The 12912-nt window shown below is 38.8% G+C and overlaps 1 protein-coding gene across 1 annotated transcript in view; it reads right to left on the bottom strand.

Annotated features, from left to right (window-relative positions):
• The window catches only part of ric1 (RIC1 homolog, RAB6A GEF complex partner 1), a 34580-nt gene extending 23449 nt beyond the window's left edge, over positions 1–11131 (bottom strand). The window contains exons 1-2 of the mRNA XM_054611880.1: positions 10455–11131; positions 5415–5522 (exon numbers count right to left, since the gene is read on the bottom strand). Coding sequence (XP_054467855.1) covers positions 5415–5522; positions 10455–10595 — 249 coding nt within the window. The 5' untranslated portion in view covers positions 10596–11131. The remainder of the gene's footprint in view (positions 1–5414; positions 5523–10454) is intronic.
• Positions 11132–12912: the final 1781 nt, after the last annotated feature.

Genomic DNA, 12912 nt, shown 5'->3' with positions numbered 1-12912 from the left:
CCTCTCGCTCGGTCAATTGCCTTAGCTGTTACTCTTGCACTCCTTAAACACAAGCTACCCACTCGGCTAAAGATAGTCCTGGTCATGGTTTATGAGGGTGATTACGTTAGCCTCAAGGTCTGCGGGGTGTGTTGGCAGCCAAACATCTGGGAAACAGCTGGGGCTCTAGCGAGAACTACTGCCTGCCCCGGGCAACGCTGGTCTTTATGGTTCTGCAGTCCCTGACTTCTCGAAGCCTGCTCACCTTATAATTAAACTCCAATGCTAATGAGGGTGAGAAAAGGTTTGGCGACTTGGAGATGAAAGGAAAAACAGGCAGCTAGTCGTGACATCACATATCTTAAAATGTGAGACGTGCATATCAACATAACCTTATGTTAGCTTGGGCTAAAAAACGCAACATCTTAGCTTGCCCTCTATTTATGGAGTAAAAGTCATGTGTGAAGTGCTGGGAGACTGAACCTCACATCTGTTCCTTCAAAGTTAGCAAACTTGTGACTTAAACGTTTCCTGTGTGAAAGTAAATGCCAAGCAAGTGTCAAAAAAAGAATAAACCTGAAAGCAAAGTAAGAACACCACACAAAAAACAGAAACATCCTCCCAAAGGGCTTTTCAGATTTGATTAAGTGAAATGATTCAAGTCGACTTAATGGTCAAGGACAAAAGGATAATGAGAGTATATGAAAGCTTCATTACCATCAGAGCTGCAGCTCTCATTGGGCTGGAACATTGTATTTAAGAGGGATTTATGATGCAAATTACATCCAGCAGTTGCTCCAGTCAAAATATGTTTGCCACATAAATTGAACGTGTAGTACAAGGTATAAAGCCACTCCTCCTGACATTAACATTTATTACTCATGAGTCAGAATCAAACTCTGTGTTTGAGGAGCCCAGGAAGTGAGTGAACAAGTGTGCCCTGTTATTTTTAACTCCTCCACCTGCTCCCTGTTGTGTTTGGCCGGGTGGGCCTGGGATGGAGTCTGACTTGATGCTTTCACAGACACATTCACAGCATTCATTCATGTGTACACTGGCTTCAGTAGAGGTAGGGATTAAAGGAGGGACGGAGAATGAGAGGGGGGCAGAGACGGACAAGGAGAGAGGTCATTGTGCTATTATTTTGCAATAAGTTCATGTTTAAGGTATGCCGCTTATTTAAACCAATGTTATTTAATTTTGACATAAAGTGGCAGTTAAAGCATTTACATTAAGCCACTAGAAAACATCTCAATTGTTTTTCCAACAGTCTTAACAGTGTGGCAGAGAACCATAAATGTTTCTCCCAAAACACCACCTTGTCCTTGAAGCCATTCTGCTGAGCATACTGTATCAGGTGTTAAAGGGGCTACAACAACAACACACACAGACACTCCTCTTTGTTGTCAAATTGAATGTTATAGAGCATTTGACGCAGAAATATATATATTTTTTTATAGTTGTACCCTTGTCAGAAATGTCCACAAAGGTCCACAGAATGGCTTCAAGGACAAGGTGGTGTTTTGGGAGAAACATTTATGGTTCTCTGCCACACTGACTTCTAAACAGCCTCTCTTGTCCTTGACAGTATTTCCCAGCAGTGTTAACAAAAAGATGCAGGATTAGCTGGACTAAGGTTTTTGATCAAACACATCATTTAAAAAATGAAAATATAACTTGCATCCTTCTTTATAATAACTTGAATCTATTTGTTTGCATAAAGCAGCCATATGCTGAATGTCCAAGTGCATATATTAGAAACTCTGATCCAGCTCTTTCCAAAAATGGAAATAATATAAATGGAAACCAAATGCTATGGCTCGTTAATGCTGAAATTACTAAACCACAAGACATAAACATTTGTTCAGGAAATATGTGTAAGACTGTAATACAATACCCAGCGTTACTGGAGAATGATTGTAATAAGATTTGGTGATGAAAACATTGGTTATGTTTTTATTACTATTACCTGAATTCTATTAATTGTGCAGGTTTTAAACAAATGTACACTCGAAATGAGCTGTGTTTATTTGTTGTTTGGTTCAAAGATAAACTTTCTAATGTTCCGCTACAACAACTACAAACATTTTAATACCACAGGCAGCTCACAGAGTCCACACACTTGTAGGTGTGAATACAACAAGCACACACAAACACAAAGCAGCACATCTATCCAGTGTGCACAAATGATCAGAATCTGTGTGCAGTTTGGTTTGATGCATATGATCTGAGTCTTGGCCGTTGTCCTGTGTGTTCCTGATCACATGGCCTTTGGAAGCCGATTGAGTCATCTGCTGACTCGGGCACTTGCGTTGTGTGAGATTACTCAACGAGACACTTCCTTCAAACACTTATCTTAGCTGCAGAACGCTCAGCTAACAATGATGAGTAATGGTAGCCCTTGATGCATCTTGAAGTTTAATTGTCCCAATTTTGCAAGAGGTGGAGTATGGTGCATTTTTCTCTACTAGATGAATATCATTTTGAAAAAAACATTATTTTCAGTCAAACAAAGACATGAAATCAGAAGCTGCGTGAGCGCTTCTATCACACACACTTATCCTTGTAAGCTTTGTGTTTATTTACATGAACATCCAACAGTAAAGAATCGGATTCTGCTACCACTGCTCAGGCTTCTTTGTGTGCTTCAATTTTTTTGACACAGCAAATGCATTAACCGCCTGTTCCTTCTCTGAGCTCGCAGTATGCATTAAGACATTAGTTCAACCGGACACGGCTCGTTATCAAGGATTACACTTGATAAGAGCCATTTATATTCAATCCGGAAAATAAATAACAGCAGCTAAATAAAGCCAGCCGTGGTGTTCTCTGATGTTCTCAGGGACACTCTGCTCCCTGAGGGTGTCATAACGTACCGACTCTCTCTCTCTGAACAAGGCCACTCTTTGTGCCATATTATGAGCAAATTATACCTAGCTTTGCTCTCGACCTCGGTGGAACCTGTGTTGCCAATTGTGGAAACAACAAGGCCAGAGCAGCCTTCAAAATATATGATGGATATCGGTGCTTTTTGCTTCAAAACAATGTGGAAATGTTGGTTTGCTGTGGTGCTAAAAATGATTATTATTTTTTTTACAGCAGGCATATGTAAATATAATCATTAACAACACTTATAAAAGTTACATATTATAGATTTTCACAGGTGATATGTATGGTCGGGGAGTTGAACTGCTAATGATTTGATGATGCGAATGGAAGCTTGACAGTGGAGGAAAGATCTGAGTAAACTAACATCGCTAAGCTTGTGTGGGCTGACGTAAAGAAACATGGAGGCGAGAACATTTCATCTCCATGGAAATGAGCATGAATTTAAAAAAATTACATCTTTAAAGCTTTTTGTGGGCTGGCAATTTGCATATTCTTTGGGTTGTGGGTTCTTCTCGAGGGTTTACACAAGGCAGGGCTATAATGACAGGAAGGAAGATTCTCGGGGAGGTATTTGATAATTACTTTAAACTGAAAAAAAAAAAAAAAAGGCTGACACAGACTGTGCATTCTCCCCTCATCAGGTTCAGCATTGGGGTAAATTTGTATTGATTCGCAAAACACACAAAAAATGAGGCCCTCTCCATCTCCCAAAAGAGCTGAGGTAGCTAAATCCTTTCAGGCTGTTGTAATCTGTTTCCAAATAAAGAGCTTGCCCACAAGCCTGACCTGTTAGAAATTAAGTCAGGGTTCAAGGGGAAAGGTGACTGATGCTCACCTTATCATAACCAATTTATACACTTAAAGAGGTTTGAAAGTGAAGTGAATCATCTAAGTGGATATGTGCAGGCATTTGATTGGGTTGATTGACTAACAGTGACCGTCAGATAGAAAGTAAAGTGATCAGCACAGGACAAAGTATGACAAGACTTTAGATTACTGCCATTAGGTAATTTCCGGATGTCACTGTTGAACCCTTTACTTTTAATATAATCCTATTCGCTCTGTGTGGGACGCAACGAGTCGCCTACATCATTTCTTGTTCTTGGCAGCATGTTGAGCTTCCTCCACATTCAGTTAATCTTGAATAACTCGTCTGTCACAGTTCTGTGGAAGTTTAGGTTTAGTCTTACAAGTTCTTCTAATGCATGGCTATTGTTGCACCAAACTGAAAGTAACTTCAACAGTCACAAGTTCACTTCCAAATACTGCAATATTCCCCTAAAGCACCAAAAGACCTTAAATTGTTTTGTAAGTTGCCGGTCTACTCCAGCAGCATTAAGCCTGGAGCCACATGCGGCCTTCTGCAAGATGCTCACCTGAAGCGATGACTGTGTTAGTCAAAGCATGTCTAGCTTCAGGTATCATACAATCACATATACATTCCCTCTTTAACGCACTTCAAAAGCAGCAGTAAATCCAGGATTCCCAACAGCTTACCAAAGACAGAAATCTGAACACTTTCTGAAATCATAAATTATGATGATTGAGGGGAAAAACCTGGAGCAATATGAATGAAACACTTCTGGTTTGTGTCTCAATTGCCCACATGTACAGAAAGAATCAAGACACACAGCATGTGCCAAGAAATGATGCAGCCTAAAACAGATGTCCAGTGTTCCTATGGATTAAGAGTAGTCAGATCATACGGCCAACATTTACTCCATAACCTTTAGTTATTTTGTAAACCTAATAGTTCTAACTTCACACACTAACGCCACTTCGTTGCTCACTGCATCGGAAGACTGGGTGATTGAAAGTGAAGTTGTAACTTGATGTAGAGAGCTCAGGGAGCGTGTTTAAGGTCCGCTCTCATGGCCACAGGAATACCTTCCTTGTATCTGGAGCTCAGCATGACAGCAAAAAAATAGGACAAACTCTGACTGCTGTTTTGAGAAATGCAGCCACACTTTCGTTTTTTTCTCTTTCTAGCATTTGTCACGCTCTTATTACTGTGATGCAATGCAGTAACAAGAAAGCTGCTTCTGTGGTTTTCGATGAAATCCACTAATCCTCAGTGATTGATTACTGAAGCTCTTTAAAACTTTACTGACTGAAACGCCACATGCAATAAACCAAAGTGGTAGCAAAGTGATAAGAGGGGGAATCCCTGTTACAGAAAGTAGAAAGAAAAACCAAAAAGGTAAGACAGATGGAGACTGAAAGAGAAAGAGAATTACAGATGATAACCCTGATTAGTAATCGTGGTGTTGTTGACTTCTCATGACTTATTCATGATAAAACGTTGAATTTCTATTGATTTGTGACATTTGAGGATAGTTTTTTCAGCACTTCATATGAAGGGAACAACGATGCAACAATGTCACACTCTTTTTGAATACTCCAGACACAAGCATACCATTTTTTACATGAAGTATACATGTTTTTATTTAGTGCTTTGTTTCAAGAGGACATGATATAAAACATGGGAGCAAAGGGCGTCAATCAAACTGCAAATATGAAAGGTTATGTTTAAGAGATGTACTTACCGCCACAGCGATCATAGAGTCGTCTGGTTTCCATTCTGCCTTCTGGTAGAAACCAAACTGGGCAGCCGCTTTTGCAGACTCGATATAGCTGACTATCAAAACACTGGGCTGTGGGTGGGGAAAAGGGATATGGTAAAGAAAATGAGCACTTTAAACTCACTGAAGGTCACAGACATCTGACTGCCACATATGATAGACAAAAACAAAAACATCCACAAAATACATCCTGTTACTGCCCGACATTTCTTAAGAATGATTTAATCTAGTTTATGAAATGTGATTAAATGCAACTTGTTTTAACATGACAGTAAACAGACCATCTTTGGGTTTTGAGATGTTGGATTACATTAGCTTGTGTTCGAGGAAATTAAGATGGGCCTTTTTCAGCTTCCTTTAGGATCTGATTTAAACTGTTATTTTAACTTAAATCAGAATTACAACTAAAATCCATAGTTATTGGACAAACATCAATACATCAGTAATGTAATCCTTCGTAATAGTTCTAATAATGAGGCTGCTGGAGCAATCTCAAAGTAACTAAGTAGAAACTCTGGACAGAGCAACACAAAAAAAAAAAAACAGTACAGGAATTTGCCTTAGGCCCTTAATATGCTTCTACTCCTGAATCAATTTGCAAAACATTTGTCTGGATCACAAAACAATCATCACCACCGGTGGATTGAAATCCGCTAATATAACAACACAAACAATGAGCATGGTATGTTTATCTGCAGTCAAATAAGAAACATTGAGTGATTTATCATTTCTAAATGCATAACTTCAGCCAAGAAATAGCTGCAGATGTTTAAACAGCTGTTTGAGAGGAGCACTGGAAACAAAGTCAGTTTCTGAACACAAGAAATCTCAACACCCGGCGAAGCGTTATTCTTCAGTCGTTAGCTTTATTCAACAACCAGCGGGAATCCCCTGCAGATTATTGACGGCTAATTCATGTTATAAACTTGTATAGTTTGATTTAAGGCAATTCTAAAAGCCCAGATCATGACTTAGTATTCATCACGGAAGATGAAATAATACCGAGTCATACTTCAAATGTACTGAAAGACATGTCACAGACCTGTAACTGTCTTTGACATTGCAGCTTAACCACGACAGTTCACCCACTGAATGGCTGTGGTCAGGTAACAAAAGCATGGAAAGATCTCATGTTCAAGAAATTCAAGCTATGCAACATTAGACCTCGAACCCAGTCACCGTAAAGAGAGAGCAGGTTTTAAGTATTCCAGCCCGATAGTGTGGCTCTCATAGCATGAAATCGTAATAATGTCAATGATACCTGCAATGGTGAAGCTTGGCCACTCTGAAACAGAGAGAGAGAGAAATCTCTCTGCTCATTTTTAATTGCAATAATATCAGATGACAATCACAACAAACTAATTAGGTGTTCTGTAAATTAAAAGAAAAGATCACTCTTGAGGTAGTCTGTAGGATGAGGTGGAGGTTAAAATTATGATTTTGACCATTAATTTGAGGTTTTCATCTAAAAACTCTGTAGAAACTGTTATCCTAATCGTACCTACATAAATCATCTTATAAAATCACCCATTTCCTTTATTGGTTGGAATAATAAAAGATAAAGAAAAGTGTTAAATATTTACACAAAAGGGTCTACCGATACAAAGTTAATTTAGATGATGTGTTTATTCAATGATTACATGTTACAAAACCATTCAACTCTTTCTCTGCGGCTGCACAAACAGTTAACTGTGTCAAAGTTTGTCTAACCCTTCTTTGACCATTGCCCTGTTCTAATATCATTCACAATCCCTCCATTGTGTCAGTCTTTTTCTACAAAAAGTTCATTTGTATCATTTCTACACTTACTCCTTTCTAATTCAAACCCATACTTGCTGACAGCTATTGGATCAGTCACTGCAACAAAAGTACATTCAACTTGATCTGGATTAAACATACAAGGGAAAAATAAATAATTATATATTATATTATTATATATAATAATTATGCTTATTAATGTAAATGTGAAATTATTCAACAATAACTTTGGTTATTGATGAATGAATGTTTATTAAAATACAGGCAGACCTGCACCAACACGGGAAAAAAATTAAAAAGGACCGGTTATTGCTTGACAACATCCAAAATAAAACAACCAGTATATTATTTCCACTGCTATAATTTAAATGGTTTGTAGGGCAGCCGTGGATCAAACTCATTTATTTCTCCTGCATTTCCATTTCCCATGCTCGACCACAATCCCATAATCCTAGGGGAGCGTAAATATTATTACACACACAACCTTCGTGCAACCGCACGTGCGCATACAGACACACACACACACAATGCTGCTAACTTTCACCGGCACCCAGAGCCAACTATGTTGCTACTATTGCATAACAATTCTCTATTCCTAGACATCCTGAGCTCCCACGCAGCTGTGGCAGGGTGACAGAACAGAACGACTACAAGGCTAAGCTACTGTGCTACAAGGATTAAGTGATAGCACCTCGACTGAAGTAGTTGGGCTCAGGCAGCACTGGCCGAGGTCGAGGATAGATGGGATTATAGAGAATAGATCTGGTGGCAAAATGATGGTTGAGAACAAACGGGCGAGAAACCTGAGAGGGGAAATTACAGATTTACATGACTGCCATTCACTAAATAACCTGAGCATGGAAATGAAATGGAAAAAGGCAGTAGAATATCTATACTGATACACTAAGGCAAGCTATGATACGAAGTAAGACAGAAATAAATATCATTTTCTTTACTTTTAGAAAGATTTCCACATGTTAAAAATGATGTTATAATCATTTTCACTAAGCTACAAAAGGTAAAATAAAGTGATTTCAAATAACAATATTGATATCAGGATTACAATAACCAATTACTCACACTATATGAATTTAATATCACAATTTAAATATTATATTAAGGTCAAGCATGTCTTATGTGTTTGTGCTTGAATAAATGTATTAAGAGAATATATTACTCGAGAAATCGTGTAAGCAAAACCCTCCTCAACACCCTTGTGTGTAGAGGTGGGCTAGATATGACACGGCATAATGGATAAAACAGATCTGAAAGTTGCACGTCAGTCTCTAATCGACATTCCTTACATGACCCTTTTCCTGAACGCCTCATTGATACTCACAAGCAGGCAAAGTTCTTAAGAAAAGGGGGAAGGAACACATGGTTACATCCTGTGTGGGCCTCAGGAAATAAACAGTGACCCTGATCCATTGTTGCTCCACCTCAATAATATACAAGCTGCGTGAAACACAAACCACTACAAACAATGTGCTTGGCTCCATGTGATCAATTTAAGCAGCCCCTGTCCCTATCAGAATGGAAGAATCTGATGCATTCAAACCAATGAGGGCAGGAGTGGGATGTGGGTTCAAAGCACAGGCTTATAGCTGGAATTTCATATAACTTTGCTACTACGAGATGCTGCTGCTGGCACTGGAAGCAGTGCTGAATGGGAAAACACCACACATTTAATGAGCCATCCTGCATTTCCATAACATTTAAAGTTGATAACTTGTCACGGTACAGGAATTCCCTGTTAACCTTGTGGTTAGACAATATTCTTTGTTGTGAGGTTAAAATATCTTATGAGCAAATGAATAAATATAGACAACGGTGAAAAAAAGAAATCATCTGTTGTAGCTGCCACTGTCTCACACATCACTTTAACGCTGTGTCAGTTGACAGGCTAGATATCTTAGTGCTGACTACAGAAAGTCAAAATCATTTTATGAACTGGATTGAACTGTAAATCATTGTTTTCTCCCCTATGACTTTCCAGAATACACCAGACCTTTCATAGAAATATTGTTTGTGTCTCTCTCTCTCTCTCTCTCTCTCTCCAAATAGATAGCCAGTAAAGCAATCATGTCACAGAACACTGATTGACAGTATTGCTATTGATTTTTGTCGTTTTTCCTCCGAAGTCAGACACCAATTCTGGTAAGCAAGCACAGAGGACAGGTTTATGACATTTCCCTGCACATGACATCACAGGTCTCTTGGCTCTATATCAGCTAACTTTGGACAAATACTAGAATCAATTCAGCCAGCTATTTTAGACATGAGTGCTTAAAAGAGAGCCTTTTTGCTGAAGTCATGATATAAATCACACTCACAAAAGGCCTTGGCTCAAGATTACCTGTATATAGATATGTTCTTGTTGAAGAGACTGTCATAGTAAAAAAGAGCAAGTCCACATTGGTCTTCAGATAGAGGTCGTTTAGAGAAAATACAACCCATCAGTACACATTCCGTCCTTGAAAAGCAACTTTGTTTCCAGGCAGTATACAATGTAGCCTCTGTATTATGAAATGATGATCAAACAATGTGCTGACAGACACAATTAATGTCATAATCATTGAACTCTGGCAGCCTAACATATCTTGCTGCCTGAAAAAACATATCACAACATGCATTTGTTTTCAACACTATTGGTGAGAATAGCTTCAACTTTGAACTTGCATAATCCTTTTGAGGCAGGGTTATAAATATAGAAATTGTTCCCCCCAAATAACTGAATGTACCTGAGAAACTCACAGTTTACACTTTACCTCGGTTTAACTTCAGTTCCTACTACTGAGAGGATGACAACTCAACAAGCCTTTGTCATGAATGAGGGAGTAAATGGAGAGGGACGACCCACGTGTGACAATTGTGACAATACAAATATGCTTCTGCAAAAAGGCACACGTATACGGACGTAAGGTTAGGCTATAAATACTCTGATGATGCGCATCAATGTCACCTGTCATTCATGCAACTTAAAATGGAGTATGAGTGGCACCTTCATGTAGTGTGCACCATTAATGACACCAATGCTACTCTCCATGTTTACATTACTATCCTATTTTTAAAAAAAAAATAGAATTGGCACAAGAATAAGTGCCAACTGTGCAAACAATAAAATGAGGGTGGTTGTAGGTTAAGGAGCGGGGTAATACTTAAGTAAGCTATAATGAAAGGGGATCCACACGCTTTGTTTTTATCCGGACAGCTGATTTTAACTTACAGCTGATTGACTACACTTACCCGACTGAACCAGACGCTGAGCTGCGTCTCCGACAGCACGGCGAAGTAAAACCTCTGGGAGCTGGGCTGGATGTGGAACGGCTCCTCTTCACTCTTCAGCGGAGAAAGCAGCCTCCGGGGCCAGCCGGTGAGAAAATACATGACGGCAAAAACTCACTCCGCCTCGGCGCAACAAGCAGTGTCGCAATGCCAGATCGTCTGTATTTCCCCCCCCACCCGAAGTGTTTTGTTTTATTGTTAATCCACACGAGTCATGGGTGTTGTTTCTGTACTGAATCAAAACTTCACATATACACATGCAGTCCTGTGTTCACGCTGCTCGGACTATCAATCCATGGATGCCGCACAGAGAGCTCCCCGGCAGCCGATGGAGCTACACGGCTAGCCCGCAGCTAGCCTTTCGCTCTCCAAGTTGAAGCTAATGAGCTATCCGAGGCAACGACAGTCTTACCGACAAAAACAAAAGCAACCGGGCCCCGCGAAGACAGCACGCAGAACCGAACAGCTCACTGCTGCCGACACGTCGGTCGATCGACTCTCGATCCAGCTGCTGTCTCAATTCGTACGCTGTCGGAACCAGCGATGTTTGATAACGGTAACGCGTCCAGCTTTCACTCCTCTGTTGCTCACCGTCGCCATCTTTACAAGAGTCCGTGGAACTCTGCGCTGATTGGCCAGCGAGGAGACGCTAGCGTGGTGTTGACATCTGACGTCAGCACTCAGATATGTGGAACCTCACGGTGGCGTGGAAGGCGACGTGGCCCGACGCTGACATCTGGCGGTGTAAACAAAACACATAATAATAATAATAATAATAATAATAATAATAATAATAATAATAATAATAATAATAATAATAATAATAATAATAATAATAACTTTTATTTATATAGCACCTTTTAAAAACAAGGTTTACAAAGTGCTTCGACAGACAAGGCAGCAAAACAGTGCAATAGATGAAACATTAAAAACAATCGTTAGGATATAACTAAACTAAGAAATGAAATAACAAGTGACAATCAAATAAACGGACAAAATAAATAAAATCAAGTGAAATAGATAAACGTAAAATAGTAAACGAATATAAGATAAAATAGTAAAACCAAATAAAACGAAACATTACAACGACGTCATCACATAAAAGCCATTCTGTAAAAATGTGATTACTGATTCTAAACATGCATATCCACTGTCACGAAACAGTATACGTTTGTTTAGTCACTCGTATATCTAAAAGCTTAATAAACTTAATTACATCAATAAATGGATTACAGTGTTCGTGTCATTTTTGTTGTTGTTGTAATGTGGTTCATAAATCAAGCCGCCGTCTATAAAAGAGAGGTCTGTGACCCATTAAGAGTGTGGGGACAGAAAATCCTACTTAAATCCGACGTGGAATGGAAACGAATGGAAATTGCTTTTGCACCAATTTGTACATAATAAAACATTATTGCTTGGAAATATCATGTTCTATCTAAATAGCTGAAATAATTCAATTCAATTCAATTCAGTTTATTTTGTATAGCCCAGAATCACAAATTACAAATTTGCCTCAGAGGGATTTACAATGTGTACACATGCGACATCCTCACATCGGCACAGGAAAAACTCCCCTAAAAAAAACTCCTTTAACAGGGAGAAAAAAGGAAAAAACTCTGGGTGAGCGACAGAGGAGGGATCCTTCTCCCAGGATGGACAGAATGCAATAGATGTAATGTGTACGGAATGAACAGCACAACAGAGATACAACGCATTCAATGTATATGACATAAATGATTCATATAATAAGAGTAGTAAGATAAGATAAGATAAGATAAGATAAGATAATCCTTTATTGGTCCCGCAGAGGGGAAATTTACAGGATTACAGCAGCAAAGAGGATAGTGCAAACAAGAGACATAGTAAATTAAAAAAAAAGATCAAAATAAGTATTATAAATAAGCAAATGAGCAATAAAAAACAATGAAAAACAGTAGAGAATCCACAGTAACTGAAATATTATATATACAGACAGAAACTATTTTAACTATTGTATTGCACAGTGTATTAGTGTATTAGTGTCATGTGGTCTACTGGGAGTAAGCAGAGTAACGAAGGAAAAAAAATGAAGACTACTTATAATAACAGCAGCAATTATTATAGTAGAATTATAATTATGAAATAGGGTCACAGCAGGAGGCACAAATAAAAATAATGTAAGCAAGCTGGCTAAAATTAGAACAAGGGGCAGATATGAAAGAGAGAAAATTAGGCAATTGCTGTAAAAATTAGTCTGATGATAATGCATGGAATTTGGTATTAGGATTTTTTTTATTTGTAAGAGAAAGATTGATTAATAAGGGGGATAACATGATGTCACATATTTCTGAGCAGCAGGTGGCGGTAGTGCGTACTTAACGTTGTTAGAGGACGATAAGAAGTAGAACAGGAAGAAGAAGAACGAAAAAGACGGAAGAAA

This window comes from Anoplopoma fimbria, chromosome 14 (assembly GCF_027596085.1).
Source record: "Anoplopoma fimbria isolate UVic2021 breed Golden Eagle Sablefish chromosome 14, Afim_UVic_2022, whole genome shotgun sequence".
Classification (NCBI taxonomy): domain Eukaryota; kingdom Metazoa; phylum Chordata; class Actinopteri; order Perciformes; family Anoplopomatidae; genus Anoplopoma; species Anoplopoma fimbria.
This window is presented reverse-complemented; position numbering and strand designations above follow the sequence as displayed.